Below are 14,643 nucleotides of genomic sequence, written 5' to 3' on the forward strand. Positions count from 1 at the left end.
TCGGCCCCGAGGACGGTTGGTGACAGGTCCCGGCCGCCGCCCAACCGCCCTGTCCAAGCTCCATCTGCGCGTGCCGCCTCGCCTGCGCGCGGGCCTCGTCCGCCACCGCCTGCTGCAACTGCACCCGCGCCTGCTTCGGCCTGGACCTGCCGCTGCTGTCGCAGAGACGCCGATGGACCTAGGGGCGAAGCCCAGTAACAGCCCGCGGGTGCCCGGGCACCCTCTCCATTTTCGAAATTTCTTTAGAGGTAGCAAAATCCGGTCTTATTGGCACCCCCAAGCCCAACATAAGGCACCCAGCTCACCCATCAGCCCAAAAACTGAAGAACGAAGCCCACCTGTGGGCTGTGGTTCTTCCATCCGAAGCCTAGCACGGCGCCCTAAGCGCACCGGCACCGCCCACGCATGAGGGAGAGCCAGACGCGCGGCGCAACTGTTTGCCTCCCTCTCCGCCTCTCTGGTTCTTCTCTCCTAGACCTAGACGCCGCAGCCATCGTCGATCTCACCGGACGCCGTGTGGATCTCGCCGGACGTTAGCATCAGCCCTGCGTCAGGCGCCGCCGCCCGCCGGCCGCGCGCTCGCGCCGCGGGCGGCTGCACGCCCGCGCCGGTGGCGCGCCTGCGCCGGCTGCGCACACCAGTCTCCAGGCCAGCGCCCAGCGAGCCGTCGCCGAGGGCCCGAGGCGCCGACAAGTCCCGTGCCCACCAGGCCTGCAGTGCAGGCCACCACAGGTCCACAGTCCACAGAGCACAGGTACAGGCGTACAACACACACGCAGTGATGCTCCTTCTCCCTCACATCTTGATTAGTTGATTATGCAAATGAATCAATTTTTTATTGTACAGTCAAGAACATATCTTATGATTTATGAAATGTGATTCCATTTTGATTTTATTAGGTATGAGTTAGGTTATATAGCAGAACTCAAACCTAGGCACCTAGCGGTATTGTGTATCAGTGAAATTATGAGTTCCATTTTGATTATGCAAATGAATAAATTACAGGTAATTATGCAAAGAAGAAATGAAAAAAAAGTTAGCAATGAGTCTTTGGTTCGTCGTTTCCATGCAAAGGGTGGAAATATACTCTCTAAGGCTCCGTTTGGATGTTGATATTGGAGAGCTTGACATTGTATTGGTTTCAATACCAAATCAGGCTAGGTATTGAAATAGACTCAATACCAAAGCTATTGTTTGGATGTAGATAGAATTTTCAGATGGAATTGAATGAGTCAGCTAATATCAATTCTCGTTTGGATGTGCATCTCCAGAAATTGAAATTGGCATCCTCCTCCACCCCCAGCATGGCCATGGCCTCAGCATCCTCCTCTGCGCAGCCCTCACCCAGTCATCCTCCTCCTCTAGCATGGCAATGGCAGATCTCAAGTGGCTGGGGCGGACCTTGTCATCCTCCGTCGTGCGTCTGCGGCTCGCTGTCCCCCTCCGCACCTCGCTCGTCTTGCGGAGGTGGGCATGGGAGGGGCGGAACAGCTCGCCGTGCGGAAAGGGCAGGGGAGAGGCGGCTTGGCTCGCTGGTCGGAGAGGAGGCACGGGTAGGGCGCGGCTGCTCACAGCGCAGATAGGGCAGGGGAAGGGCGGCAGCCCACTAGCCGGAGAAGAGGCAAGGAAGGGGTGGCGCAGCTTGCTGTGTCGAAGAGGGAAGGGGAAGAGGCGGGACGGCCCGCTGGTCGGAGAGGCAGACAGGGAAAGGTGAGCACGACTCGCCGGAGAGGAGGCAGGGGAGTGGTCAGGGGCGGAGTTCCGGTGGCGGTGGTCGGGGCGGAGTTCTGCGATGGAAGAAGAGAAGCGACGATCCAATTCATCCCAATACGGAGGGGTGAGGCTCCGCATTCACGAAGGGCTATTTTAGTTCAGGTTCAATTCTTCGGTATTGGTCCCCAATACCAATTCCAAATTTTGTAGACATCCAAACAACTTGTATTCACTAGATCAAATTCCAATTCCCAATACCGAGCTCCAATACTGACATCCAAACGGACCCTAAGAGGTAATACAGTGCAAATACTTTAACTTTTAATGGACAATCACAATCCTATATTTTCTTTGCTCAATAATTGACATATTTGTTTTTTTTTCTTTAGGTTGGATGTATATTTATATGGAACATCTTTTGTCAACATTTTGGGCTTTTGGTTAAAGTGATCAATGCCACGTTTATTTAATTATTTTGCTATAGATGGTGACCGGTGAGTGTTGTTGCCCTATCCTCTACCTGTTTACATATGTATTCAGTAGACTAAAATGACATTGACATTATTGGAAGTTGAATTTGATGTTAAAAATTATGGATTAGTTATACTATTTATTTGTATATCATATGAGGCACTGTATTTTTTATGAAGCTGTGCACGGCACCCCCTATCTATTAGCTCTAGCTTCGCCCATGGACCTGCCGCTACGTGGCGGTGGCATCACCCCGCAAGGAAACCGCTGGCGAGTGGCGAGTGCCCGCCCACTCTTCATTGTCTATATCCATCATCTAAAACAAATATTCTGTCATTTTCATCAAAATTTTCTTCTCTATTCCCAATTTTGCTGCACTCATTCATCTGTAACTCCGTCTGTACCGACTAACAACAGCAGACCCCACATATCAGATTTTTTTAATCTCTTTTACCCCTCTCTCCCTTCCTCTCTCCGACATCGAGCAAGCCGGCCTCCCTACCAGGCGCCTCCCTCCATCGACGGCACCCTCTGCTCCTCCTCCCCGGCCGCCCTCTGCTCGCGCGTTCCAGTCCACCTCCCGTGTCCTGCAGGGCGCCCCATGAGCTGAGGCCGCCGCCGATGGGCCCGCTCCCCGGCGCGCAGGACCCCGCGCCATCGCCGTCGAGCGGCCGCGGCTCCTCCAGGCGCCGCCTCTGCCGCGACCGCCGCAGCGCCGTACCCGCAGCCGGCCTCCGCGCCGGCGTCGGGGCCGGCCTCGCTCGCTCGACCTCGTCAACAGCTTCCGCATCGGCGGTAGCGGCGCGAGCTCGCGCAGGACGACGGCGGCGGCGGCGCGCGCGGGACGGCGGCGGCGGTGCTCGCGAGACGACGGCAGCGCGCGCTCGAGGGACGACGGCCTCGGAGCTCACCGACCGCGAGCTCGGCGGCCTCGGCTCGCTAGCCTCGGAGCTCGCCGGCCTCAGATCTGCGGCGGCACGGCGGCGGGCCGGCGGGCCTGCGGGACGGCGGTGGCGGGGCCACGGGACGGCGGCTGGGCTCACCGGCACGGCGGCTGCGGCAGCAGGCTCCCTCCCCGCCTCAGGCTCCCTCCCTCCCTCCGGCAAGCTCAACGTCGGCCCTGCGCGGGGCGGTCCTACGCGCGGCGGCGCGGGGTGGTCCTGCACGCAGCGGCCTGCGCGGTGGCGCGGACGGCCGCGCCGGCCCGCGCGGCCGGAGTAGGGTGGCTGGGACGGCCGAAGAGGGGTGGCCGGGGCGCGCGCGCGAGCGGCCGGAGCCGCCCAGCTCCCTCCCGCGCCGCCCACCCAGGCGGCCCTCCGTGCGCAGGCCTCCCTCCCGGCTGCCATGGCGGGCGAGACGTCCTCTCCGACGCGGCCTGCGCGGCAGGGCGGAGGTGGCCAGCCGGAGCGCGGCGGGGCGGAGGTGACCGGCTGGCACGCGGAGGGAAGCCGTCGGGCATGCGCAGAAGCAACGGCGAGGTGGGCCAACATGCTATGTTGCCCGGATACGCGGATACGGATACCGGTACGCGATACGGGGATACTCTGATACGCCATTTTTCCAAAAATAAGGATACAGGGATACGCCAATATATATATATATATATAATAAAACTAAATAAAAGTTTCAAGAACTATAATGTGAGAAAATAGAAGTTCCAGGGACTATAATGCGTCATAAACTCATATATTCATTTGTTCTATAATTATTAGAAAAGGGAAGGGGCAAAGGAAAAAAGAACCAACCTTATTTTACCTGTTTGTCTATTCCATGAATGGATGTCGGTCGTCTTCTTCCCCAACCTCCGGCACTCTCTCTGTGTAACGGCCAACTCCGGCGGCCGCGGCTCCTCCTCTCCCTCTCCGGAGGCCGCGGCTCATCCTCTCCCTCTCTAGCAGCCGCGCGGGCCGTCCAGAGGCGCGCTCCGGCGGCCGTGGCGGCCCGCCAGCGGTGAGCTCCAACAGCGCAGCACCACCCTAAATAGTGCTTTAACAGATATGCGGGCCTCTGTCTGGAGAGGCCGCGCAGCCGCTGGAGCAGTAGGAGGCACGGACGGGTGGGCGGGCGGAGGTGACGGCAAGGGAGCGATGAGCGATGGGGAAGGAGCGGGAGGAGGCACGGGCGGGTGGCCGGGCGGCGGTGACGGCAAGGGAGCGATGAGCAGCGGGGAAGGAGCAGGAGGAGGCGTGGGCGGGTGGCCGAGCGGCGGTGACAGCAAGGGAGCCGTGCGAGGCTGCTGTGGGCCTGCGGCTGCGCGAGTGGGGATGAGAGGGTGGCACAGCTGAACGGAGGACCTTTATACGAAGCGATTGAGTGGTGTTGTTAGGGTTTGAAGGTATCGGACAAGTATCCACAGGTATCCCACGAGTATCCGATTTATTTTTATTATTTGAAAATACCTAAATAGTCCGATACTTACGGCATACGTATCCGGAAGTATCCGTGGAGTACGGGTATCCGATACGGTATCCGATACCGGTACGTGAGTTTTGCGAAGTATCAGCGTATCATAGCCAGCATGTGATTGCTGAGGCTCTGTATCCGTCTGGAAATGGCGTAAATGGGACGCTCCTGAACTTTTACAGGGTGTTTTTCCGTAGCCCAGGGTAAAGTCTGTTTTTCAACCCTGAACTATCACGATAGTCCGATTTTGGCCCTTGAACTACGAAACCGGATATCCTACACCTCCAACTAACGAAACCGTTTGAAAAACAATCCTGGCTCAGTCAAAGGCGGTTTTGCTACAGTAAAATTTCTGAATTTCACACCTCTCTCGATTAAATAATAAAGAAAGCATAGTTAATATAGTCTTAAAATAATGATACTTTTTTGGGAGGTAGATCAAAAGACAAGAAATTTATTTTGGCTAGACGTGATACATTAAACATAATGAAATTTGAATTTTAAAATTTTAAAAATGGGTAGAATTCAAAATTTCTTGAATTTTTGGGTTAGCTTAACCTTTGATAAAAATGAAATAAAAATATGATAATTCATATTTTTTTATTTAGTTTAATAAGGTATTTTTTATTGGCCCAAGTTTTTATGAAAGTTTTTGAATTCCTTCGCAATGCTCAAATTTGAATCAAATTTGATTCCTCAAATTTTAATTTATGAATTTTCTATAGAACTTAGGCCAATAAAAATACCTAACTAATCTAAATAAAAAATTATGAATTATCATATTTTTAATGCATTTTTAGCATAGGTTTAGCTGACCTAAAAATTCAAGGAATTTTAAATTCTACCTATTTTAAAAATTTTATAATTCAAATTCCTTTATGTCTATTGTTGCACATCTAGCCAAAATAGATTTTTTGTCTTTTGATCTACCTCCCAAAAAAATATCATGAGGTTTAGACAATATTAACTATACTTTCTTTATTATTTAATTGAGAGAGGTGTGAAATTCTAGAAATTCGGAAATTTTACTGTAGCAAAAACGCATTTGACTGAGCAAGGTTGTTTTTCAAACGGTTTCGTTGGTTCGAGGTGTAGGATGTCCAGTTTCGTAGTTCAAAAGTCAAAATCGGACTATCGTGATAGTTCAGAGTTGAAAACAGTCTTTGCCCGCCACTGCAGCACCATTTTCGATATCCGCGTCCTCAAGGAGGGCGGCCCCCGGTGCGGGCAGCCTGACGGCGCTATCCGCAGCGCCAAGCTTCTTTCTGCAAGAAACCCAAGCTGTCAGCTGTCACTGTCAATTCAGCTGACAGAGGAAAATAGTAGTGAACTCAAGGCTTTTAGATCCAAAATTTTTACACCAAAAAACATCACATTGAATGTTTGAATATATGCATGGAGTACTAAATTAAATCTATTTATAAAATTTTTTGCACGGATGGGTTGTAAATCGCGAGACGAATCTAATAATGATAATTAATCCATGATTAATCCATAATTAGCTGATGGTTACTATAGTATCATTCTTCTCGCGATTTACAACTCATCCGTGCAAAAAGTTTTGTAAATAGACTTCATTTAGTACTCTAAATTACCAATATTCTTTTCTAAAACTTTTTGGGCAGGAGATCTAAACACGGCCTCACAGTTATAAATTAAATCAGCAGCACCCCTTAAATTAAGGGGAAAAATATTATTCATGCTACTATTCCTTAGCGCACGCAAATCGAGAAAAAAAATCTTCCATGCATGAAGTCCAGAATGGAGTCTATTTGTAAAACTTTTTCAGGAATGGGTGCAACTTTTGCGATGAATCTAATGACGGTAATTAATCGATGATTTGCTACAGTGATACTGTAATCATCCTCTAATTATACAGTTAAAGACCTCATTAGATTCTTCAGAGTTTCAAGCGCATGGATTCTGGAGTTAGTTTTATAAACTGACTTAGTTTGATACCGTAATTAACGGTCAAAGTGTTGATTTTCTAGCATTCTAGGAAAACAAACGGGGCTAGTAATATTACGGGAGTCAAGCACTGCTCTGAACACGAGACATCAACAACAATTTGAATGTGCAGCGTGCATCGTAGTACAACCTTTGCATTGGAGGCGAGCGAGACGGCCACCAGCATCTCCACGATAGGGAGGACCCGCCCGCGTTCTGTTGACGTCACTGCTCCCCTCCGAGTTGCTCGTGAGATGAGATCTACCACCTCCGAGCCTCACGGCCAGCGCCGCTACCTCCGGCCGCCCCGTCACCGCCAGTTCCTCTCGATGCCTTGGCACCCACACCACACCAGCTACAGCTCCACCAGACCAGACTGCGTCAGTAACGACATGAACACGCACATATCCTGGAGCCCGTCACGATCATGGTCGCCGGCAGTATATGTTCAGGAGGTACGGCAGCCCGGCTAAGTGGACCCTGAGGCGTGTAGGTGGGTCCGAGATGAGGGCCCGATTGAAGTCGCCCGATGCGCCAGCGAGCACCGCGTGCGTGTCGCCGCCGTCGGAGATGATGCCGAAGCCGTTTCTCTCGGAGAGAGGGGAGCAGCCGGGCCTTGGTGACTGTGACCGGCACGCGCCGCATCGGAAGGTGAAGAAGGTGATGGCGGCGGCGAGCCAGGGCGGCGCCCGTGAGGCGAGGTCGTTGGGTTGTAGCCGGCAGATCAGAGCAGGACGAGCACCCAGAGCAGGCGAACCGGTGCATGCGCTCCCACACATTGTCGTGGAGGTGGCGGACCAGCGGGAACGCGGCCGCCGCGCACGAGCCGAGGATTTGGCCGCTGCATGCGGCGCCGACAGGCTCGCGGTGCGTCACACCGTCACGGCGCGTCACACCGTCACGGCGCTGGCCAGTCACGCCGCACCGCAGCCGCTGCCCACGCCGCCTAGCGACTGGAGGATCGCATCGGAGCGCGACGGCGAGCCAGAACAGGCTGCAGCACCGCCTCGGAGCGGCACAGCGTGAGAGTTGCCCATGGCGAGCACGGCGGGCGGCGTGCGCCCTCGCGCAAGGGAAGTGCAGTTTGAAATTGGAAAATTAATTAATCGACTTGTACATTATTCCTGTATAGATGCTATCACATGTGCATTTTTTAGTGGCTAGGCTGCAGGATATCATATTGTATACCTTGTATATGCTGTTCTTCATGTTGATGGTACCTTCTCTTTTGGAATATCCTAAGACTGGACCGAAGCCCATGAACTTTTATTTTCCTGTCACTAACTGCTAACATGATACGTTGTGAGCTTTCAGTCTCTAACTTGGGAGTAATTCTTCAGTTGGAAGCTTGCATGCATCCTTTCTTTGATGAGCTGAGAGATCCTAACACTCGTCTACCTAATTGGCGACCTTTGCCTCCTCTATTCAACTTCAGATCTCAAGGTAACCATATAATCTGCCAGTAGTTAATCTTTTGTTCCGTTAAATGAACATACTCCCTTTTAATATAAAAATGAACAATAACTCATAACTAATCTAGCTGCTTCAAATTTTATTCTCAGCTAAACTGATCAGCTGTTTGCAATCCTGACAGAGCTGAAAGGTTTTCCTCCATAAGTCGTCGAGCGGCTTGTCCCGGAGCACGCGAGGAGGCAGAGTTTGTTCATGGCTTCGCGGACCTAGTTTCCGCTGGTCTTTTTGCTCTTTTTTTCACTGCTTGTTCCCTGAGGGAAGCTTGTAAAGCTCTAGCTTCTCCTTTTGCTTCCGTCCTTCCCTGCTTTCCCGTTCTTTCTTTGGAGCTTTGTGTGGACGAGATCCTTGAGATACACTATAGTTGTTCCAGGATGTGAGGTTGAAGTGTGTGTGGTGTGCAGTTGGCTTGGAGATTTCGGTCGCAGTGTTGTGGGAGCCTTGTGAAGTTTTTTTTTTGTCTAGTTTTCATGCTTCCCTGGTTTGAAATTTTCTTAAATTCATTTGAACTTTCTTCAAGACTTGGTTATGTGAAGCATTGTGTGCGGTAAAAGGGGTAGTAATTGGATCGTGAGGGAGACATTGGTCGATGAGAGATTGGATGATGCAACCATTCAGGAAAGAGGCTGTCAACTACTGCCTACTGGTGTTCTGCTTTACTTAAATTACATCTGAATGCAGAGTTTCCTGTTATGCATTGCGATCACACAGTTCAAAATGATAGTCTTGAGATTGGAGAGTGAATAAGAACCCATTAATGTTTTTTCAAGCGAAAGTGTGATGATATCTATTTTAAGTTTTTAACAAAACTAAAATGTAATGATATCAACTTTGCTACCAAGAAAACAAGGATAATCTCAGCCATGTGATCGCTCGGGGGAACCATCTTGCCCGGCAAGACAAACAAGCCCGCATCCTTTCTTGCAGCAGAGGAAAGAACCCGTGCCCCCCAGCGCGCCCGGGCCCGTCTCGTCCGTCCGATCAAAAATCTGACGGCTGTAATCTCCCAGCCCGCACCACTTAACCCCGCCACCCCCACCACGCCTTCGTCTTCCACCTCCGTCCTGTTCGCCTCTCCACCATCTGCTCCCCAACAACCCAAAACCCTAGCTAAACCTCGGCCTCCGCAGCCGCCGACCTCCTCCGGCGAGATGAGCTTCAAGGGAGCGAAGATGCCGAGCGCGCCGGTGGGCGGGAGTGCGCTCTTGAAGGTGGGGCTGCTTGGCGGCGCGGGGCTCTATGCCGTCCTCAACAGCTTCTACAACGTGGAGGGCGGCCACCGCGCCATCGTCTTCAACCGCATCGAGGGCATCAAGGATAAGGTGAGCAAGCCTAGCCTCCTCCTCCCCTCGATCACAGCCGCGCAGTGGTGATGCGATGTGTGAATGGGATTTTTGATTGGGTTCCGATTTGCCTTTTGTTTACGGCGCAGGTTTACCCCGAAGGAACTCACCTGATGATCCCGTGGATTGAGAGGCCGATCATCTACGACGTCCGCGCCCGACCCAACCTCGTCGAGAGCACCTCCGGAAGCCGGGATCTCCAGATGGTAAATTTCCTTCTCGATTCGTGTGTCTATCGCGCAGTTTGTTGTGAATGCACTGCTCGATGTGCATGCCGAGTCACTTTTTATTTTTTAAAGTAGAACCGAGTCACTTATTTTTGGGACCAACGGACCAAATTCTGGTAGCAATAGCTGAAATGATGTGGCTGCAGCCTGTAGGAATATTTTTCTGGTTCTGAACTGATTGCCGATTCTTGATGTGTGCGTGGATTTAATAGCTAATTTGCATTATCAGTTTGAACCATTATTCTGTTGCAACCTGCAGCAGCTGCTATTATCACAGTTTTTTACATAGCCCCTTGGTAGTTTAGACATTTCAATGATGCAGCCTGTAGAATGTCAGTAGCTGAATGGTTCCTTTCTCATTTTGCAGTTATTTGTTCTGTGGATGTCTTTGATTTTAGTAAACAATTGTGTAAGTGTAATATAGATTGTTGTTTCAGCTCTGTGCATAACCATTGCAAACTCCATGATAGTTAAAGTTTTTTTTAACTCTTCAAAGCCCTTTATATTTGTTAATATTGCAAGTCAATCCAGCTTTGGTTCTACATAATCAATTGTCTTCACCATTGTAAGACGGTTTGGTCATGTTTGATTATATTTCAAGAGAAATAAACTGACAATGTGAGGTAGTTGTCTGTATGTGTAAGTGCTTGCAATTTACTTTGCATTTCTACCAGAATGAGAAAGTATTTCAGCACTGTTTTTCCGTTATCTTTTTAATTTTGATACAAACTGATATCTTGGACAGGTGAAAATTGGCCTTCGTGTTCTCACACGGCCCATGCCAAACCAGCTACCTAAAATTTACAGGAACCTTGGGGAAAACTTCAATGAGAGGGTTTTGCCTTCAATCATTCATGAAACACTCAAAGCTGTGGTTGCGCAATACAATGCCAGTCAGCTGATCACACAAAGAGAGGTGCCATTTCATGTATTTGGATATGTTCCATAGATAATAGGTGGTTATGGTAACATCGTATTATGATTGCAGCATGTTAGGAATATGGTAACAATTGATGCATCTAAATGCAGGCTGTAAGCAGGGAGATCAGGAAGATTCTGACTGAGAGGGCCAACAACTTCAATATTGCACTGGATGATGTGTCCATCACAAGCCTCAGCTTTGGGAAAGAGTTTACTCATGCCATTGAAGCGAAACAGGTTGCTGCACAAGAAGCTGAGCGTGCCAAGTTCATTGTTGAGAAGGCTGAGCAAGACAAGCGAAGTGCGATCATCAGGGCTCAGGTTAGTAGCTAATCCTTTCCTGTGCAAGCATGTTCTTGGTCTGACGTTATGTCCTTTGGGATGTTAATATTAGTTCTCACACGGAAAGTCTATTGACAATTTCACAGTGTTCTTTGTATCTTTGTAGTTGAATATGTATTGTTGCATTAGTTTTTACCCTGAATCTGAAATCAATCTGTTTGTGACTTGCACTTGAACAGGGTGAGGCTAAGAGTGCAGAGCTGATTGGTCAAGCCATTGCCAACAACCCTGCTTTCCTCGCTCTGAGACAGATTGAAGCTGCAAGGGAGATCTCTCACACCATGGCGAGCTCAAACAACAGGGTGTTCCTTGATTCCAATGACCTTTTGCTTGGACTCCAGCAGCTGAATGTTAGCGGCAAACAAAAGAAGTGAAGTGATCATCAAGTCCCAAGTCACTGTGGAAGAGTTTAAGAGGAAGTATCTTTTATATAGTTTTGCTCGATGGTTTATCTGATCCAGAACCATAATGCACTTGCAGATGAACAAAGTCGCCCCTTGTTACTGCAACTTTTGGCTGTATCTACATTTTTCTGTGCGAATCACTGATTCACTGGGGGAGATTTAGTGCGGAATGATTTTGTTTCTGGAATATGATCCGTTAGTACATATTGATATATTCCGTTAGTATGCTTGGTTATGGGGGTTTTGCGTTCAGCGCAATTGCGTAATACCGTATGTTTCTTTGTGCAAGCCACATATGACATATGGATATGAATCAATGAGCTGGCTGCTGATGTCAAGCTCGTCACCATGAATTGAAAGCTAATGTAGATGCAATATCAATAGGATTCAATGTAGGAGCTTTTCAATAATAATGATACTTATACAAATAATAAAAGAGCACCGCAGCCCTGGTTTAGGTTCTGAAGCTCTTGAGATTATTCAGAGTTTGTGGCTCTGTCGAAGGGTTAACTCATCTTGCGTCCACGTTGAGAATTTATTGGCTTATTGCATTCCACCCTTTCCTTGGCAATCCCAATAAGCACCGCAGCCCTGGCTCTAGTTGAATCTTTGTGCAACATACTTATCTAGTGAAGTCGAAATCTGTTGGGCGTAGAAATTAGAACAGATTTCTTGTTCAAAAGTTCACCTTGAATATCGTTGCTGCCATTTTGTTTGCACCAGTAGAGCGCGGATGTGATCTGCGAAGATCTTCAGATGTGGTAAATCATTCTGGTGATGGCAAGTTACACTGAGTTTAGTTAAGTATCACCCATTCGGTGCATCCTTGAACAGAAAATATTTCCTAGACTAAACCAAATTAATAAACACAGGCTTCGGAAATCAAGTTTTGCAGCAAGCGTTGCTGCTATGTTTGATTGATTGTGTTCCACTTCCAGCAGTATTTACTTTTTCCTCCCCAATCTGTCAGCTCAATTTTCTTGGAGCTATGGCTCGATCTGTTGATTCTCTCTAGAATTGATTTACCAATGGATCGATCGTTGCCAAGGTTTGGCTTCTGAAAAATGCTCTTGAGATTATTCAGCGAGAGTTTGTGCCTTTCCTTGGCAATCCCAGACATCCCAGTAGACACCGCACTGCGCTTGAGAGCAGCTGCCAATCATGGAGGTGTAGATTCACGGCATGGCGCGTCAATGTGCGCCGGCGCCGGCGCGTCGTCCTTGCTCTCCTCTCCCAATGCTCTCCCGTGTGCCGCCGCAGGTCCTTCGCCAAGTCACGTCCGCCTCCAGGACCACGCGCCCATGGACACCACCATTCTTAACATAACGTGTGCCAGTTACAACATCAGCATCAGTTTCCTTTTGCTTCCTGCTTAAGGAAATAACATGATTAAAAACGAACACATTCTCCCAAGCCAGTTCATATCAATAGCCTCAGTCAAAGGCCTAAAGGAACCAGCTATTTGATTAAAGTTTGTGACACTATTATCCTATTGTGACTGGCAATTATCTGCATGCAAAATAAGATTGAGGGTGTGGGCTACTATCTGTATTAAAAATCCAATAACTCTTATATCTTCAGAGATAAGATTCTTACCTAATAAAGCTTGGCAAATACTTTGGCTGTTCAATATTGGGAAAAATAGTTAGCAAGCTAGGAAGCAAAATATTCTGAATAGCAAAAAAATGTAATAAAAAAAGCAAAAGGTGAAAGGTTCATACATGGTGAGATAGGTCCGCATCCATGATAATAACGAATTTCCCTGAGGCATGCTTTAATCCATGTAAATATGCGATGCCTGCATATTTTCAGTTGCTAATTAATATGAACGGATGGCATAAATACATAAAAACACTTATATCGGAGTTCTAAACTCACCAAGTCCTAGCTTCCTTGGCCTAGCTCGCAGTAACTGGCATTGTGTCATATCAAAGACAATGCATTAGGCCGTGATACCAAATTTGTTTTTTTTTTTAAATAAGACCACATATACAAAAACTTCAAGCTGATCTGGAGCATATTTTAGAATTTAGAAGATACTTACAACACGATCTTCACCATATACTTGCTGCAGTTGTTTTACGATGTCCTGAGTTCCATCTGGACTACCATCATCCACAATAATGATCTCAAAGTTCAAATAGCAAGCTTCCAGCAAACAATGGAACTTAAATAATGCCAGTATAATGCATGATGACATTCTAAGATGGCTACTGAGAACAGGGATATGCAATTGGCCAAGATTGCAATGTCTTTTTTTTTTGAAAGCTAAAGACTTGCAATATCTAATACTGCATTTGATCTCCAATTGAAAGAGCTTCTCATGACCATTTTGACGTAGCTGATAAACTCGAAGTGAGTGTGTCAAGTTTTTGTTAGTCTAATAGAGCGAATTAAGCACACCCAGCAGGTCAGCACTAGGATGAAGGGCGTCTATGACCTGTATGGTCCAAAATATGCAAGTAGAAATGAAAACTGCTAACTGAATCAGCTCTTCTTATAACAAGACCGAATCATCACTGACAGTTCAAAACTTCAACAAACAGGCAAATTCTACCTTGATTATTGCCAAAATGCACTAGAAAATTGTTTCATTATTGTTCTCAGAAAAGCAAGTGGCCAGCGATCACTTCAAGTATTCAACAGAACTGGCATCATTATATCTCTGCAACTCAATGGCGAAGAATGTGTAAGCAGAGCTCAAGGGAGGGCTGGCTAATGGCCACATAACAGAGTTCGAATTGCATGAAAGAGAGAACATAAGGGTGCTCTTATCATCAATTGAATGCATAATGGACTGATGAGTGATTCTAATTAATAATTTACATGTGCCTGCAGTCGGATACTCGGATCTCAGCGCAAAGTTGTTAAACAGATAGGGGTAGTTCCATTCACACAACCAGATCAGACCGATTCCTGTTAGGTGTTGATTCAACGGATTTCAATCACAGAGAACCGAATTCCAACCCGACGATTTTGTCCACGAAGACGATCTCGATACAACCGTAACACGAGGGAGGGGAAAATCAGCGGCAGACGGCAGGGGGGTTGTGCTTACGGGAGGTGCTTGAAGATGAGGTAGACGATGAGGGCGACGTTGAGGCGCTCATTGTAGGTGGGCACGATGATGCTGTACGCGCGCTTGCCGCCCGCCGCCACCTCCATTGACGGCCGGTTGGACCCAGCGGCGGATCTCTCCTCCTCAGGCGAGCGCTCTGTCGGGTGCTAACCAGTGGAGCGAGGGGCTGCGGATAGGACCCTGAGGCTCCTTTTCCTTGTCGCCGCAGCCGCCGTTGCGGAGGACCGACGTCCGACGCCACTGTGTCCGTACATCCGACTTCCGACTTCCGACTTTGTTGCCACGCCGCCCTCTCTTTATAAGTGCCGCCGCCACAAATGCAA

At 48.7% G+C, this 14,643-nt stretch overlaps 2 protein-coding genes and 1 long non-coding RNA gene across 5 annotated transcripts; 2 read left to right on the top strand and 1 right to left on the bottom strand.

Moving 5' to 3' along the window:
- Positions 1–420: 420 nt before the first annotated feature.
- Positions 421–8,697, top strand: LOC120690710. Of its 3 annotated transcripts, XR_005681876.1 has the most exons (4): positions 421–2,008; positions 2,103–3,708; positions 7,875–7,977; positions 8,129–8,697. It is a non-coding gene; the product is annotated as an uncharacterized LOC120690710 (long non-coding RNA). The 3 variants fall into 3 exon arrangements; XR_005681877.1 differs by lacking the exons at positions 7,875–7,977; positions 8,129–8,697 and having other exon boundaries at positions 421–754; positions 1,272–2,008; positions 2,103–3,985; XR_005681875.1 differs by lacking the exons at positions 7,875–7,977; positions 8,129–8,697 and having other exon boundaries at positions 2,103–3,985.
- A 343-nt stretch (positions 8,698–9,040) lies between these two features.
- LOC120690708 (prohibitin-1, mitochondrial-like) lies at positions 9,041–11,476 on the top strand. Its single transcript, XM_039973476.1, has 5 exons — positions 9,041–9,326; positions 9,437–9,553; positions 10,320–10,490; positions 10,604–10,816; positions 11,017–11,476. Exons 1-5 carry the CDS (start codon positions 9,156–9,158, stop codon positions 11,209–11,211), a joined length of 867 nt encoding a protein of 288 aa, XP_039829410.1. The 5' UTR covers positions 9,041–9,155; the 3' UTR covers positions 11,212–11,476.
- A 501-nt stretch (positions 11,477–11,977) lies between these two features.
- Positions 11,978–14,498, bottom strand: LOC120690709 (dolichol-phosphate mannosyltransferase subunit 1-like). The gene is made up of 7 exons (XM_039973477.1): positions 14,300–14,498; positions 13,286–13,346; positions 13,120–13,153; positions 12,963–13,039; positions 12,838–12,863; positions 12,488–12,609; positions 11,978–12,397 (listed from the first exon to the last, which is right to left on the bottom strand). The coding sequence occupies exons 1-7, from the start codon at positions 14,404–14,406 to the stop codon at positions 12,318–12,320; spliced, it is 507 nt and encodes a 168-aa protein (XP_039829411.1). The 5' UTR covers positions 14,407–14,498; the 3' UTR covers positions 11,978–12,317.
- Between the last annotated feature and the right edge of the window lie 145 nt (positions 14,499–14,643).

The sequence above is a fragment of the Panicum virgatum genome, chromosome 9N (genome assembly GCF_016808335.1).
Source record: "Panicum virgatum strain AP13 chromosome 9N, P.virgatum_v5, whole genome shotgun sequence".
In the NCBI taxonomy this organism is placed as follows: Eukaryota; Viridiplantae; Streptophyta; class Magnoliopsida; order Poales; family Poaceae; genus Panicum; species Panicum virgatum.